Source organism: Gambusia affinis, linkage group LG05 (genome assembly GCF_019740435.1).
Source record: "Gambusia affinis linkage group LG05, SWU_Gaff_1.0, whole genome shotgun sequence".
Classification (NCBI taxonomy): domain Eukaryota; kingdom Metazoa; phylum Chordata; class Actinopteri; order Cyprinodontiformes; family Poeciliidae; genus Gambusia; species Gambusia affinis.
In genome coordinates, this window is record NC_057872.1 from 22,010,652 (window position 1) to 22,024,769 (window position 14,118).

The 14,118-nt window shown below is 38.6% G+C and overlaps 1 protein-coding gene across 10 annotated transcripts in view; it reads right to left on the minus strand.

The window, feature by feature from the left end:
• cspg5a (chondroitin sulfate proteoglycan 5a) overlaps positions 1-14,118 on the minus strand; it is a 62,099-nt gene that overhangs the window by 9,788 nt on the left and 38,193 nt on the right. For all 10 annotated transcript variants that reach the window (XM_044116585.1, XM_044116581.1, XM_044116579.1 and 7 more), the window contains exon 3: positions 8,395-8,583. In XM_044116585.1, the coding sequence (XP_043972520.1) occupies positions 8,395-8,583 (189 nt within the window). The remainder of the gene's footprint in view (positions 1-8,394; positions 8,584-14,118) is intronic.

Below are 14,118 nucleotides of genomic sequence, written 5' to 3' on the forward strand. Positions count from 1 at the left end.
AAATAGTTTCTGGATGGTAAGTCAACAACAAAACAGTTGTCTTTTCCAGCAGCCATTATATAATGGATATAGTGGGAAAAGCATCTGACCAAATGTGCTGGAGTTCTATTTGGGTTGCTAGGCAGTAGGGCTGTGCTTGCCTGGGGTTGCTAGGTAACGACACAGTGCCTGCCAAATGTGACTTAACAATCTGGAGGTTTCTGAAACGGCTCATTTTCCTAACACCAAAAACCATAAACTTATTTCCAAAAAAAACATCTGGGTGGTTTCCCTAAACACTTGGGTTGTTTTTAGAAGCAGTTAAAATCAAAATGAAAGTACAAAAACTTTCAAAATGGGAATTTTGCATAACCATTTGCAATACAGTACAGATGAATGTAGTTTCTGATCACAGCATATCTGTATAAATTATTCTTTTAATCTGTCTGAAGCAGCTAAGGCCAAAATGATGGTTAAAAAAAAATCCCTTTAAGAAATGGAAAGCCCTAAGCAGAGTAAAAGCCCATGTCACAATCTCATTGAGATGCTGTTACTTGAAATGTGCTGCACATACATAAATCAGACGCAGCTACACAAAGAGTTTCCTTTCATCTCACCTGGGAGGAAACAACTTCAGGAATTCCCGTTTGACAGAGTCATATTGAACTCTTTGAGATCTGTGCTCTTTCGTTTTCATCACAGCAAAGAGAAATTTGTCTCAGAGACCAAATCAAACAGTAACTTTGTTGAGAGTGACACCAGTTTTGCATATTTTTGTCATTTGGCCGCTCATTCAAACTATTTATATGAACTCTTGAAGGCGCAGAGAAACATCAGCTCCCCCCTTTCTGATGTCAAGTTGCAACTTTGCTTTTCATCATTTTCACTCCCTTTTCATGTGTAGAGTTAAAGAGGCTGTGGTCTTCTTTTTCGATCAAAACGCAGCCATTTCCTATGATCTGCATGCAGAGGTTTTGCGTTAGATTTGACGAATAAACTGTCATGACTGTGAAAGATTAAGTAGTGATGTGGGAAAGGAAAAGATAAAGAAGTATGTTTCCCATCAGCACTTCCAGCTTTGATCTCACACTAGGCTCCCTTTGAACAAATATCAATTCATCTTCCTGTATATAAAATGCACAATTTCTACAGTTATTAAGATTCTTGGAACTATTAAACAAATGTGATATATAGTTTGGATTTATTGGCTTTAGAAAGTTGCTTCTTAGTTGTGATAAGAACAGTTTTTCACAACCTGTAGTACTCAATAATGAACATACAACTAGTCAGATGTGTGACAGAATTTGAACAGTTTTACAATGAAGAATGGGGGAAAACTGCAGCGTCCAGATGTGCAAGCATAACTGTGACCAGACTCTGTGCACTGAGTTAAGAGGGGATGCATATGTACGCAATCAAATATTTTATGTTTCATAGTTTTATTCATATTTTTTGCAAAAAATCTGTTTTCATTGTGATATTAAATAGATTTTTTGTTGTTAATTTTTAAAGCCAAATTTTGTTGACCTTGATTAATTTGTAAAAAAAAAAAAAAGGTGAAAACATCCTAGGTAGTGTATACTTTTAATTGCCACCATATTGTTGGCAAGCACAGTTTGAATGTATGGGACACAAAATGATATAGCCAACCCAAAATTAAATATTGCAATAAGGATTGTGCAGCTAAAAAAAGAATTAAAGCTGCGGAGCAGCGTCGTGCGGCCCTCGCAGCAAGCGCCGCTCCGGCTCACTGGCCACCGCGGAGTTCCAGCCGCCGCGAAAGCTCTCGCACCGGCGCCGCCAGCAGGAGCTGTCACGAACCTTCCCCGCCCGATCGCCCGCCAGACGACACACATGAAAGCGTTCGGCAGCGCTCCCCGACAACTCACAAAAAATCTGGCGCAGATCGGTCCATTTACGGCGGAGATATAGCTGATGGATTAACCTAGGGGGCGCAGTGGAGTCAAATTACATTTCAAAACTTTTGAGCTCTTTAAAGGTTACCACAGGTCTTACATTTCAAGTTTGGTTCCAATCGGCTCATCCATGTGTGATTTAAAGACAATCGTATGAATATGGCGAGGGTCTGATATTCGCCATTTGGCCACGCCAACACTGTTCAACCAGCATTGACAGATGTCATCACCTTATCATTTTAAGTGAGTTTGCACTGGATTAAATCCAAATGCTCGGGTCTGATATTGTATTTTATCAGACCCGCGCGGCGTTATAGGTCACTTGACATGCCGCCACGCCCACCTGCTCCATCAAAGCCGGTCGGGGCTGGAATCCAAAATACACCAGAAAGTCTTCTGTGTCTGGAAAAACTTTCAAGTTGATTAGGTCAAAGGTGTAAGATAGCGACCGTTCCCAGTAAAACATGACACTTCCTGTTCTCAGGGGGCGTGGCCTGAGTGATGTCATCATTTGACCACAGGGTCTTTTGGGTCAACCCATGATGATCAATCACTGAAAGTTTGGTTCCTCTGAGAGTTTTAGTGTAGGAGTTATAAGAGTTTTATGTTTCATGGCGAATAGTCAAAGTTTGACACATAGCCACGCCCACATACTTTGAAGTACGACAATTCCTTTGATAACTTTTCACCTTTCATGCCTCAAGTGTGTGCTGAGCGATTTTGAAGTCTGTATCAGAAAAACTGTAGGAGGAGTTCGATCAAATACGAAGGCTGTAAACATCAAAAATGGGGTCAATTTTGGAAATTCATTCCAAAATGGCCGACTTCCTGTTGGGTTGAGACCATGGCTCCAAGAGACTTTTTTGTACATCAGGACAATATACAGATGTGTAAGAAGTTTCGTAATTATAGGTTATAGCATGGCTTCGGGCTGATCATTTAAAATTTTCTAGGGGGCGCCATAGAGAAATTCGGCCACGCCCACCAAATTTTATCATGGATTCCTGTCTTGGGGTGGATAAAGATCCATCCTAGTGAGTTTGGAGAAGTTTGGCCCAAAATTGTGGAATTCAGAGCCAAACGTATGACAGCGGCGTTAGAGGTCACTTCGCCACGCCCACCTGCTCCATCAAAGCCGGTCGGGGCTGGAATCTTCAATACAGCAACATGTTTCCTGTCTGTTAACACAGTTTCATGTTGATTAGGTCAAAGGTGTAATATAGGGACCGTTCCCAGTAAAATATGACACTTCCTGTTCTCAGGGGGCGTGGCCTTAGTGATGTCATCATTTGACCCCAGGGTATTTTAGGTCAACCCATGATGCTCAATCACTGAAAGTTTGGTTCCTCTGAGAGTTTTAGTGTAGGAGTTATAACTGTTTAGAGTTTCGTGGCGAGTTGGTGAACTTTGACCCCTGCTAGCCCCCCTTCAGCATACTCAAAAAGTCACCGTTTTGATAACTTTTAATCGGCCATGCCTTATGATCAGACTGACCGAGTTTGAAGCCGATCAATCGAAATCCCTAGGAGGAGTTCGATCAAACACGAAGGCTGTAAACGGCAAAAATCGGGTCAAAATGTGACCTTCGATCCAAAATGGCCGACTTCCTGTGATACTTGCACTATGACAATAATTGTAAATTCTGAGCGTCTTGGGGAGCTCTACAACTGTACCAAATTTCAAGTCTCTACGACAAAGTAAGTGAATAGAAAAGGGTCTTTTGAAAATTTCTAGGTGGCGCTGTTGAGCCATTTTTTTGGCGATTTTTGCAACGACCTTAAAATACGAAATTTTTAAATAGGCTTTACGCGTCCGCCAAGTTTGGTGAGTTTTTGAATATGATAAAGCCTCCAAAAAGGCCTCCAAAGAGGGTGGAAGAAAAAGAATAATAAACAATACAGATACAATAGGCCTTCGCAGCGCTTTGCTGCTCGGGCCTAATCAGAATATTCCTCATCAGGTATCATGATTCAGTTTTTGTTAAACAGCAGGACCTCCAGCTGTTTAATCGTCATTTAGCTGCTTTTAATTCAGCACTACCAAATCTACATTTCAGTTGAGTGGCCTTGTTGATTCAGATAAAGTCTACACAAGCACTACATATTACCGGTAGATGAATAGCTCACCAGGTTATTATTAACTACTGGACTATTGAATTATCTTTGTGTCTGTTACATTTCTGGTCGATAAGCGTTTGACCAGAAAATAATGATGTGTGTCAAAGCAGAGAACTGACAGCTAAATATACTCATTAAATCAGGGACAACAGATAATGAGTTCAGTTTCAGGATTCAATTTGATGTGAGTATAAAAAAACACTTTTTCATTAGTTACTTTTAAAGGAATGAGCATTTAAAATCCTCCATCGGTCTTTGTTTCCTTTGTCTCTCTCCATTCTTGACCAGGATCTCGTCTGATCTCAAGACGCTCCACAGAAACTCACAGCAGATGGGGAGTGTGGGAGTTTCAAGTATTCATGAGCCTTTTCAGCACCAAACACGCTCCTCTGAGTGTTTCATGCTGAGTTTTTCTCCCCAAAGCTGCCCTCTCCTCTTCGTCTTTCGCTCTCTGTTTCCTTCCTTCATGCAACACTTTCGCCGTCACTCCCCCATCCTCATCTTTCCCTCCATTCTCCTCTCCTAATCTGCCGTCCTCCATCTCCTCTACCTTCTTCTCATCGATTTTTTAAAACCCACCACTTGATGAGGCAGTGTTTTTTCTTTCATGCAGCACCCCGTAGCTCACACCCCTCAGGTTGCACAGCTGTATGTAGGTCAACCCCACCTCCTCCATCTGTTTCCCGCTCCCCTCCCCTCCTCCTCTTCAAACTGCCCTACTTTCAGCTGGATCCACAGTCCCAATGACATCACCCTCTCTTCACATTTTTTTATTTTTATTTCTGCAAGCTAGCAATATGGATGCTAGTCACTGCACCACTTTTCCACCTTACTACTGACTTTAATCTCCTCCACACAACTAGCATGATATCCCTGCCTGCAGTCCTAAAAATAAACCCTGCAGCGTGGGAGATTGTGATCCTTTGGTTCCCATTTGCATTCGCGGTGCTCAGTCGCTGGGCTGTTGCACATCGACAGCAACTGCTTTGTTGCCACGGAGATCAGCATCAAAACACGAGCACCATTGAAGTAAGGGCAAAATAACCCCAACCTACTCCTACTGCTTTTTACATCCAGTCCAGCTCTTTACTCTGTTGCTCTCTTTTTCTCCTGCTGCTGCCTTTCCAACAATATTTTCTTCAGGATACAGTGCACCAAATAAATTGCAGGGTTTTTAGCTTTATGCAAAGATTTTGAGGTTACAACACAGCAAGTCCCTCTTTAGAATTAGCAATGCATCATAAATCTACAGTTTTTTTTTTTTTGTTTTTTTTTGCAAAAGTATTTATACTTTTTAAACTTTTTCTCACTTTGTCAAGTCATAATCAGAAACTTTCATGAGATTTTATGCAGTAGACTAACTAGGTTCATAACTGTGAAATGGAAAAGAAAATTAGTCATGGTTTTCTACATTTTTTACAACCAAAATTCTGATCAGTATCATAGCAAATAAAATCAAATCACTGCAATAACATGACAACTAATTAGTAAATCCTAATTAGATACACCAGACAGGTCAGCGTTAAAGTGGTGGAGAAGGTTATGAAAACCATTCAAAGCTTTGAACATTTAATGGAGCAGTGTTCAATCCATCGTCCAAAACTGAAATGAGTCACTCCAAAGCAAGACATGGCCGTCTACCAAAAGTGTGGGACCGCTCAAGGAGTGCATAAATCAGAGAAGCAGCAAAGAGGGTATTACTAATTAGGAGAAAATTGGTGTATAAATCAGTTACTTTAACAGCCATGCAGGCGAATCGAATGTGGAAGGCGAATCAGCAGGGATTAGTGAGCTACATAAGCCTCTTTGGCTGAACTTAAACTGGACGTTGCTTTAAGGCATCTGACACCAATGTACAAGAGGTTACATTTATTTTAAAGAGGGAGCAGAGAAAGTACTGGAGTGACTGGAGTTTTCCAGTGTAATCCCTCCCCCAATGATTGCTGCCCACTGCTAGTCAGCTGGCTGAACAAAGGCTTCTACACTGTACTCTGTAAAACTGCAGTCTAAAATTTTCCAAATCTGTTAGACTGATGTTCCCTGTCTTGAAAAGGCCAAATAGAAACAAAAGCAGCACCAAGTCATCATTTTTATTAATGTCACACAATTTTCAAGAATACAGTTGGTAAGATAGGAGCTGCTAGAAGTTATTGTAATCATTGTTTATTTTAAAGTATTGTGTAAATGCTGTAATACTCTCCAGCTCTTCACTCTGTTGAGGAGCTTATTATTCCCTTCTATTTAGGAAATAATATGTTAAGGAAAGGAACATAGATTCTATGTAAATAAATAGCATGGAAAGAATGTTTTATTGGTATGGTTGGGTCTCAATATTCACTGAAATAATTTCTGAAGAGCATTTGCTTGGTTATTTACAGTATCTATATTTCTAGTAAGATTCATTCCTGCTGAATCGCCTCACTGGCCTTTTTCTCAGGCTGATTCTTGCTCACTGGTGTCTATACTCCCTTTCTCACCTCCTCCCTCTTCATTTTCTTCGATCTACCATCCCTTCAACTTCCCACCACACTCAAACTGTCCTTGTCAGTGTCTTTTTAAGCTCGCCCATCCCCCTACTCAGCAATCTCAAACATATCTATCCTCTTTTTTTGTCCTTGATTTGAATATATATATATATATATATATATATATATATATATATATATATATATATATATATATATATATATATATATATATATATATATATATATATATATATATATATATATATATATATAAAAGTATATATCTGGATTTTCTGTCCTCACTCGTAACCTTTGCTCATTACCAGTTAAAGATATTCAACATTCAAAAGAATACAACAATGCAAATTCTAGGGAGATTAAGGGCCACCATATGGTGCAAGATACATTTTAATTCATACTGGAATACATACAATCCTGAAAAACTGTTGTTCATTTTATTCATTTCTACACATTATCAAACAAATATTCTAGTAATCTGGAAATAAAGTAAGAAGATGGTAATTTTTTGCTATCTTGTAGGATTGTAGTGCCATTTTAGACGGCTGAAGGACTGAATATTGAAGCAAACCAACTTTTTGTCACCTGCAGATCAGTTAGAAATCCATAATTGAATCTCTAAAGAACATTTTGTGCTTGTTGTTGGTGACGGCTAGAAACTGTCACCAGATTCTAGCTGCTGTATCTGTTATATAGGTACATGAGTACCTGTGTTTCTATTACAAATATGTCCAAATATTTGTTGACATATCTTTGCTTGTATAAAAAAAAAACACAATTTCACAGTTGTAATCTTTCCACTAAATACAAAATTAAATTAAAATCATGTGTGAATAAGCCTGTTCACATGATAAGTCATTAAAAATCATGGCAGCAAGGGATGTTAAATGAAATACATTCATATTTCAGCAATAGCGCTCTGTTATTATCTATCAGCCATCAGAGGAGATGTTGGCGTCTTAGTCAGGCACAGGAGCAGCAAGTCTCTCACATCTGGGAGAGGTTACGTTTGCAGCCATTTAGGAAAATTGCTATGGCCCATCTTCCACGAGTAGCAACATCCAGCTGTGTATATCACGTGAGTCGTGTAATGTGAAGTTTTGCAGTTTTTGCGGAATACATCCATTTTGATAAGGCCAAAAAACACACACCATATACTACTGGAAAAGATTTTTATTTAATGTTTCCATTAATCTAATTTATTTTTGTAATTTCAATTTGTGCAATTTTGTGGTTAATTTACACGCAACTACTGTTGCAAAATTGTTTGGAACTGGGCTGCAAAATCAAATCTGCTTACAATTTAAGTTTAATGACTAAGTTAATGATAGGGTTAGAATTTAATAACTGTAAAGAGTTTTGTCAGTGGGATATATGATCAGTTGGTCAACAACCCCTACCGCCTTTGTGTTGCAGCTGCAACACAATTCCTCCACTGAAAGTGCAACAGACTGTCAGCCGGATCTTTCTGTACTTCTTTGAAGGACACATGAAGTTGGTTACATTCAATGCCTTTTTTATTTTCTATCCCAATCTCAGAATTTTCTTTTGTAATCCTCAGTGAATGTCTAATATTTTATAAAAGCTCTGATCTGTCCGATTTCTTCTGCAATTAATGAATCTTTCCCTGATTATAATTACAAATGCAACGCCACAGACATTGCAAACGTTGAATATTGAAGCTTGTAGCAGCTACAGTCTCCTTCTAAATAGTAGAAAAATTGTTTTCAACTAGTGGTTGCCAACTCCTCCGTCATCTGAAGATAATTTCTGCCAAAGGTCAAAAGGTCTTAGTCAGACGCTTTAACCAAAAAAATATTTAGGCAAGAAAAGAAGAATCTAAAACTTCACATCTTCTACTTTTCCTTTATTAGAAAACTGATGGATTTGTCTCACCTGCGCTTGCGCAACTTCTTATTCTCCGTCTTGAGCACGTGGAGTTTTTTGGCGAAGCAGACGATGATCATGAAGAGCAGCAAGACCACCAGGGCCGAGGCGCCCACGGCGAGGCACATCACCTGGAACTCAGTCACCACCGACTCGCAGCGCGCACCTTTGTGCCAAATGTAGTCCTGGACATTGCATCTGAAACAAAGACAGACAAGGGGGATCATGGTGAAAGAGTCAAGAGAAAGGAAAAGGTGAGCAAAACAAGAAATGTCAAAAAGTTCCAAATGGATTTAAACTTGCCATTTGCACCTTCTCGAGTATTATGGGTAGGATTGTTCAAATATTTTGATATTAGTAATTACATATATTACGTTATTAGGGAAATTGTATTGCTACTAATATACACTCATGGGATTAGCATGAACAAGATCAACAGGGGGCAAATTAGCAGCCAAGTGCTGGAATTCAAATAAGTATTATTAATTGACTGATATCATTGTTACCACCTCTGTGAAAGCTGGAGCATACATATATACAGAAGACAGAACAACATCAGCAATAACCACAGAGAAACAGTCAACTTGGGAAGGACCTCAAGTTTAAAAAATGTCCAAAAAATCAAGGAGCTCCTTTTAGGCTCTGCAGGCATTGTTTAGTGTATTAAAACATACAATGACAGAAACAGACCGAACAGGTAGCCATGTTAATAAGAGTTAACAGAAGAAAACTCTTCTGTGTTGCAGCATGACCTAAGCTAACAAATTCCTCCTTTCTATGAACCACAATATATCTGTAAAAGAGTCTACTGGATGTTTAATCATAATGTCCAGTTCATATTTAGTAAAAACTGAACAAACAAAACATAAAACTGTCAAGCATGGAGGTGGAAGGATGATGATTAAGGCTTATTCTGCAACCACTGGACCATACAGTCGTTGACTTCTACATGCACTTCCTTACAAAGTAATGCATTGTAGAGTCAAATGTGAGGGAATCTGTTGGACAAGCTGTTGCTTGAAGTAAAAACAGATGATGAACAGAACAATGTCTCAAACACAGCAGGACATCTACAACAAAGTGATGGAAACAGTAAAGAATTGACATGTCACAGTGACCCAGTTATCGTGAAGACCTCAGCGTGAGATGATGTAGAAAGAGCTGTGTGGAGACCCAACTCTGCAAACAGTATAACAAAGAAGTAGAAATTCCTACGTGAGTAAGAGAGATTAAAAGGATATTACATAAGCCTAGCAATAAAGTTATTTACTGCTGAAGCTTTTTTCCACAGAGTTTGATTAATGCCTGATTCAGAAAAGATAAAGACTGTACTTAGCCTCACTGACAATGGAACGTGAACAAGGAAAAACCACCTGAGGCGATTTTCCATACAGATGGCAGCTTTAGCTCACAAATGCGCACCCAGCAGCTGTCAAGTCAGAAAAGATATTTATAAGATTTAACAAACCACACATGTGGACTCACACACAAGATACACACAGATACCATCTGAGTCCCATGCTCCTCTTATAAGTGTCTGGTAAAGTGCAGAGTTCGCCTGGGGAGGAGACCAGAACCAAAGAGGCAGATGACTTTGTCCACCCAAAGTTTGTCATGAAAATGGCAAACATAATACCTCATGAAACTACTGACCCTTTGCACATGGCGTTCAGAAAGCGTCCTCATTCGTCATGACGTCAAAACAAACTATGTGTTCCTGTAAAGTTTGGAAAAAATCAGAGAGCTGGGAGCCCAATATCGCTTTTATTCAGTTGATTTCACTATAAAAATGGTCATAGGGTGCTGCACAAAGAGATCAAAATGCATTTTATCATTAACCTTTTGATTGGCACAGACAATGACAGAAGATAGCAGTCATGAAAATTGAAAGGACTGGCAGACTTTGATGTAATCAGAGTATCAAAAAGACAGAGACAGTTAAAAATGGAGTTCTTTTTTATGTAATAACGACTAAGGATGAAATTAATTCAAAAATAGGAGAAAGACTGGTCCATCCATCCATCCATCCATCCATCCATCCATTCATCCATCCATCCATCCATCCATCCATCCATCCATCCATCCATCCATCCATCCATCCGACCAAATACAATATTTCATTACATTATAATAAACTTTATCTGATCTGAGGATAATCTTGTCTCACTCAGAAACAAACATGGCAATGGAATATTTTACAAGATGGTATTTTTTTTCTAACAATATAAGCATGAACAAAAATGTTTGTGAAATTTGAAAATACATTATGGATAAAACCTATTTGTAAAACCTAACAAAGCTTTCAAAGTACTTTAAAACTTATATATATATATATATATATATATATAACTCTTTATCACTCTTTATAATGATATACTCTTTATTCACTTTTATCATTTGGGAGAGAAGTACTATGTTCATTGTTACTGGATTTCTCAATCTTGGCTATGATAGCTGCTTATATATTTTTATAAAGATTTTTATCGCTTTCACAGCCAACTGGGGTGAAAAAGGGTAGCTTCAAGTGAAAACTGAGCAAGACATGTGCTGCTGTCTTTTCACATTCTCTGTAACATGTCTCTATAGAGGAACAGTGATGAAGACGTTGTAAAAAGAACGAAAAGTTTGAAGTTTGATGATCCCATACGCTTTTGCACATGTAGGTGCGTTCCCTTCACGGCTTGTTTTCCTGAATCCTTCCTGAATATCTTTCTTTCATTTGCCAGCGGAGAGGAAGAGCTGCCAAAGAGCCAGGAGACATTTTGAGTGTGTGGGCATGTGTGCGAGGAGGAGAGAGGGTAGCGATGGAGACTGATATCACATTTTCAAGGAGACTTCAGTGCACTCAACCTCTGAGTGTTTCTGTGTTTGTACAAAAGAAGAGGTTTATGTAAGTCGGCGCGAGACGGAGAGAGGGCGAGAGTGCGGGTAGAGAGGGAAATAAAAGGAGAATAGAGGGATGCAGAAAGGACGAGGAGGGAAAATTATGTGCTGGTCTCTATGGCAACCCAGCTGAGCAGCAAACGGAGCAGACATGGAGCTGACATGCCATGCCTTTACAGGCGAGCCGAGAATGAGAGGGGAAAATCCTCTTTAGCATCCAGCTGAACATTCCTCTTCTGTATTCCTGCCCTTGTTTCTCTAATCCCTCTCCTGCCGTTTGTCTTTTTGAAAATGTATTTTCCTACTCACTGCCGCTCTTTCGTTGTCCTACTTCTCTCCAAAGAGCTCCAGCTGATGCAGATCTCCCTCTTTTAGGTTGTGCAGCCAAATTGTTTTCACCTTGGTTTATTATTAAAATGAGGAAGGTGAAGACATACGTGAACTTAATTATCTCTGACAAGGTATTAGCACCGCAGAACTGTGACATTAGAAACTACACACACACAGTTTGGTGAATGGCACACTGTGCTTCTGTTGAAAAAGAACTGCCAATAAACATTGTTTGCAGTCATCCCTGCTGCAGTTAGTTGTCAAAATGAAAGTTCCTTTAAGCTAAAAAGAATTTTCTTTCTCACTATAGTGTAGTAACATGTGGTCTGCTGATGGAGTAGTGATGCCGGCAGGATCAATGAACGTATTCACTAAGTCAAAGTAAATCAATAGTTACAACCTGGAGACATTTGAGTCAGTGAGGAAAAGGAGAATGTCAACAACCAGGTTTCTGATCGTCATAAACAAAGAAATTAGGGTTTCTTCTCCTGCAGACTCAGGCAACTCCTTTGTTTTTGCCCACAAAAAATCTGTTTTGCTTTAACCAATGCTTTAGAAAAACTCATGAGTTGGTTTTATTCCTAGTATTTCCTTTTTTCATTTTGCTCTAAATTAGTTCATTTGTAAAAGGTGGATTTGCAAAGAAATGCTGAAAGTTAAAGTGTTAATATTGGCCAGTTCTGTTTTTCTTTTGAGACATATAATTTGAAACAATATATGTACAGCATTTAAAGCACAATTGTCCAGCCTTTATCTGGTTATTAAGTATTGATATTAGAATCAGAGGAAAATTCAATCATCACATTTTCTATTTGCACAATATTGCAGCAGCAAAAGGAATAGTAGGAGGCAATATCTGGCAATAATATATTTGGCCAGTCAGATAAACGTCCAATGACTTTATGGACATACTTGGTAAGGAATTCAGTCATAGCATATTGTAGTAACTACAGCTTTCTCTTAAATAGCTTCTTTTAACGTTGTGCTTCCTCTGATCTCAATTTTAAAACCCTCGGTTTACTACTTTTAGATTTTTTCACATTTTAACCACTTCCACACAGAAAAGTGTTGTAGAAACCACCGTTTGTAAGTGTTTACATATGGTGGATTAGGTGACCAAAAAAAAAATACTTTTTTGAGATTTGAACCAGCAAGACGCAGCTTAGTCTCCATAAAGTTTGAAAATTATCCAGTCTGGTTAATAGACAACCAGACTGCAATAGTACTACATAGCAATTATATAAAGTTATCTTTGCTAAGAGCTTATAAACATACATTTATCATGTGTATTTGAATGCAGCCAACAATATCTGTCATTGTTGGATAGAAAAACAAAAACAGCAGTTTAAGACACACAGAAACAGAAAATAAAGTACAAATAGATGAAGCCTTGTGTTTTCATAGAAGTCTATAGGATTAAGATAAAACAAACAGATGATTTCTGATCTAATTAATAAGACTGTTGGGGCAATATAAGGCTAGCTGTCAAAATCTTTTACTTTCGAATAAATTTGGCTCAGGTCAATCATTGTGAATGTCTTAATCCCTGAAAAACTTTAAAACCTAAAGCAGCTACAAAGAGAAACCAAAGGAGCCGAACTTTTCAACAGGGACGAAAGAGCTTCTACTGTCAAGTTTGTTCAAAAGCTCCCAACACTTCTGTGGTTTACACGAGACGCCAGCAACAGATATTCCCACTATGAAGTCACCACACATCCCATTACAGTTTTATTCACTCTCCTACCCGTCATTATCTATGTTGCTATGGCTTCCCGCAGCCATATGAGAAGTAATATCAAAATCTAAAAGAACCACAGAAGAACTGGCACTGGGAAAGAGAAAAAAAAAGAATACAAGATTGTAAATCCTCTGACTGTTTACCTAATTAAGCTAGAACATGGGTCTGTTTCATTCTAGAGGAGTATATGGTACAAATAGTGCTGCAGCACAATAAGATCTATGCTGGGTTGATTTTCTGAGGAAGAATGGAACGTGACAAACAGGAATAAGCAGAGAGTAAAAAAATCGAGCTCCTCCTCCTGCTGCCTCCCTGTGGTTCTACTGGCATCTGGAGAAATGCACAGCTCCAGGTCAGAAACAACCAATCACAGCCAGGAGGAATGTCTTACTGCTGTCAATTATGCTTATGTACATGCTACTCCCAAATAATTACATAATTGACTCATTATTATTAGTTGAAATTTGAATAAAGCCTTGAAAAATGTTTTCTACTTTATAAAAAATAAAACAAAGTAAACATTGCTTTCTGGAACCTGATTTAAAAAGTCAAGAAATTAGCTATTATCTTAAATTAGGTCTTTGTTGCTATTGTTGGACAGACGGATTCTGGGAACATTTCCCACTCTGTCATGTTCTTCTTTTTAGATGTAACACATTGCGCAGATCTGCTTCTTTGTATGCTTTGGGCCTATAACTTCTGTTAGGTTGTTCCCCTTTAACCTTCCTACGACCTTGTCAAAATGCGTTCTGTCTCTCCTTATGTTCTTACTTCATGTTTCC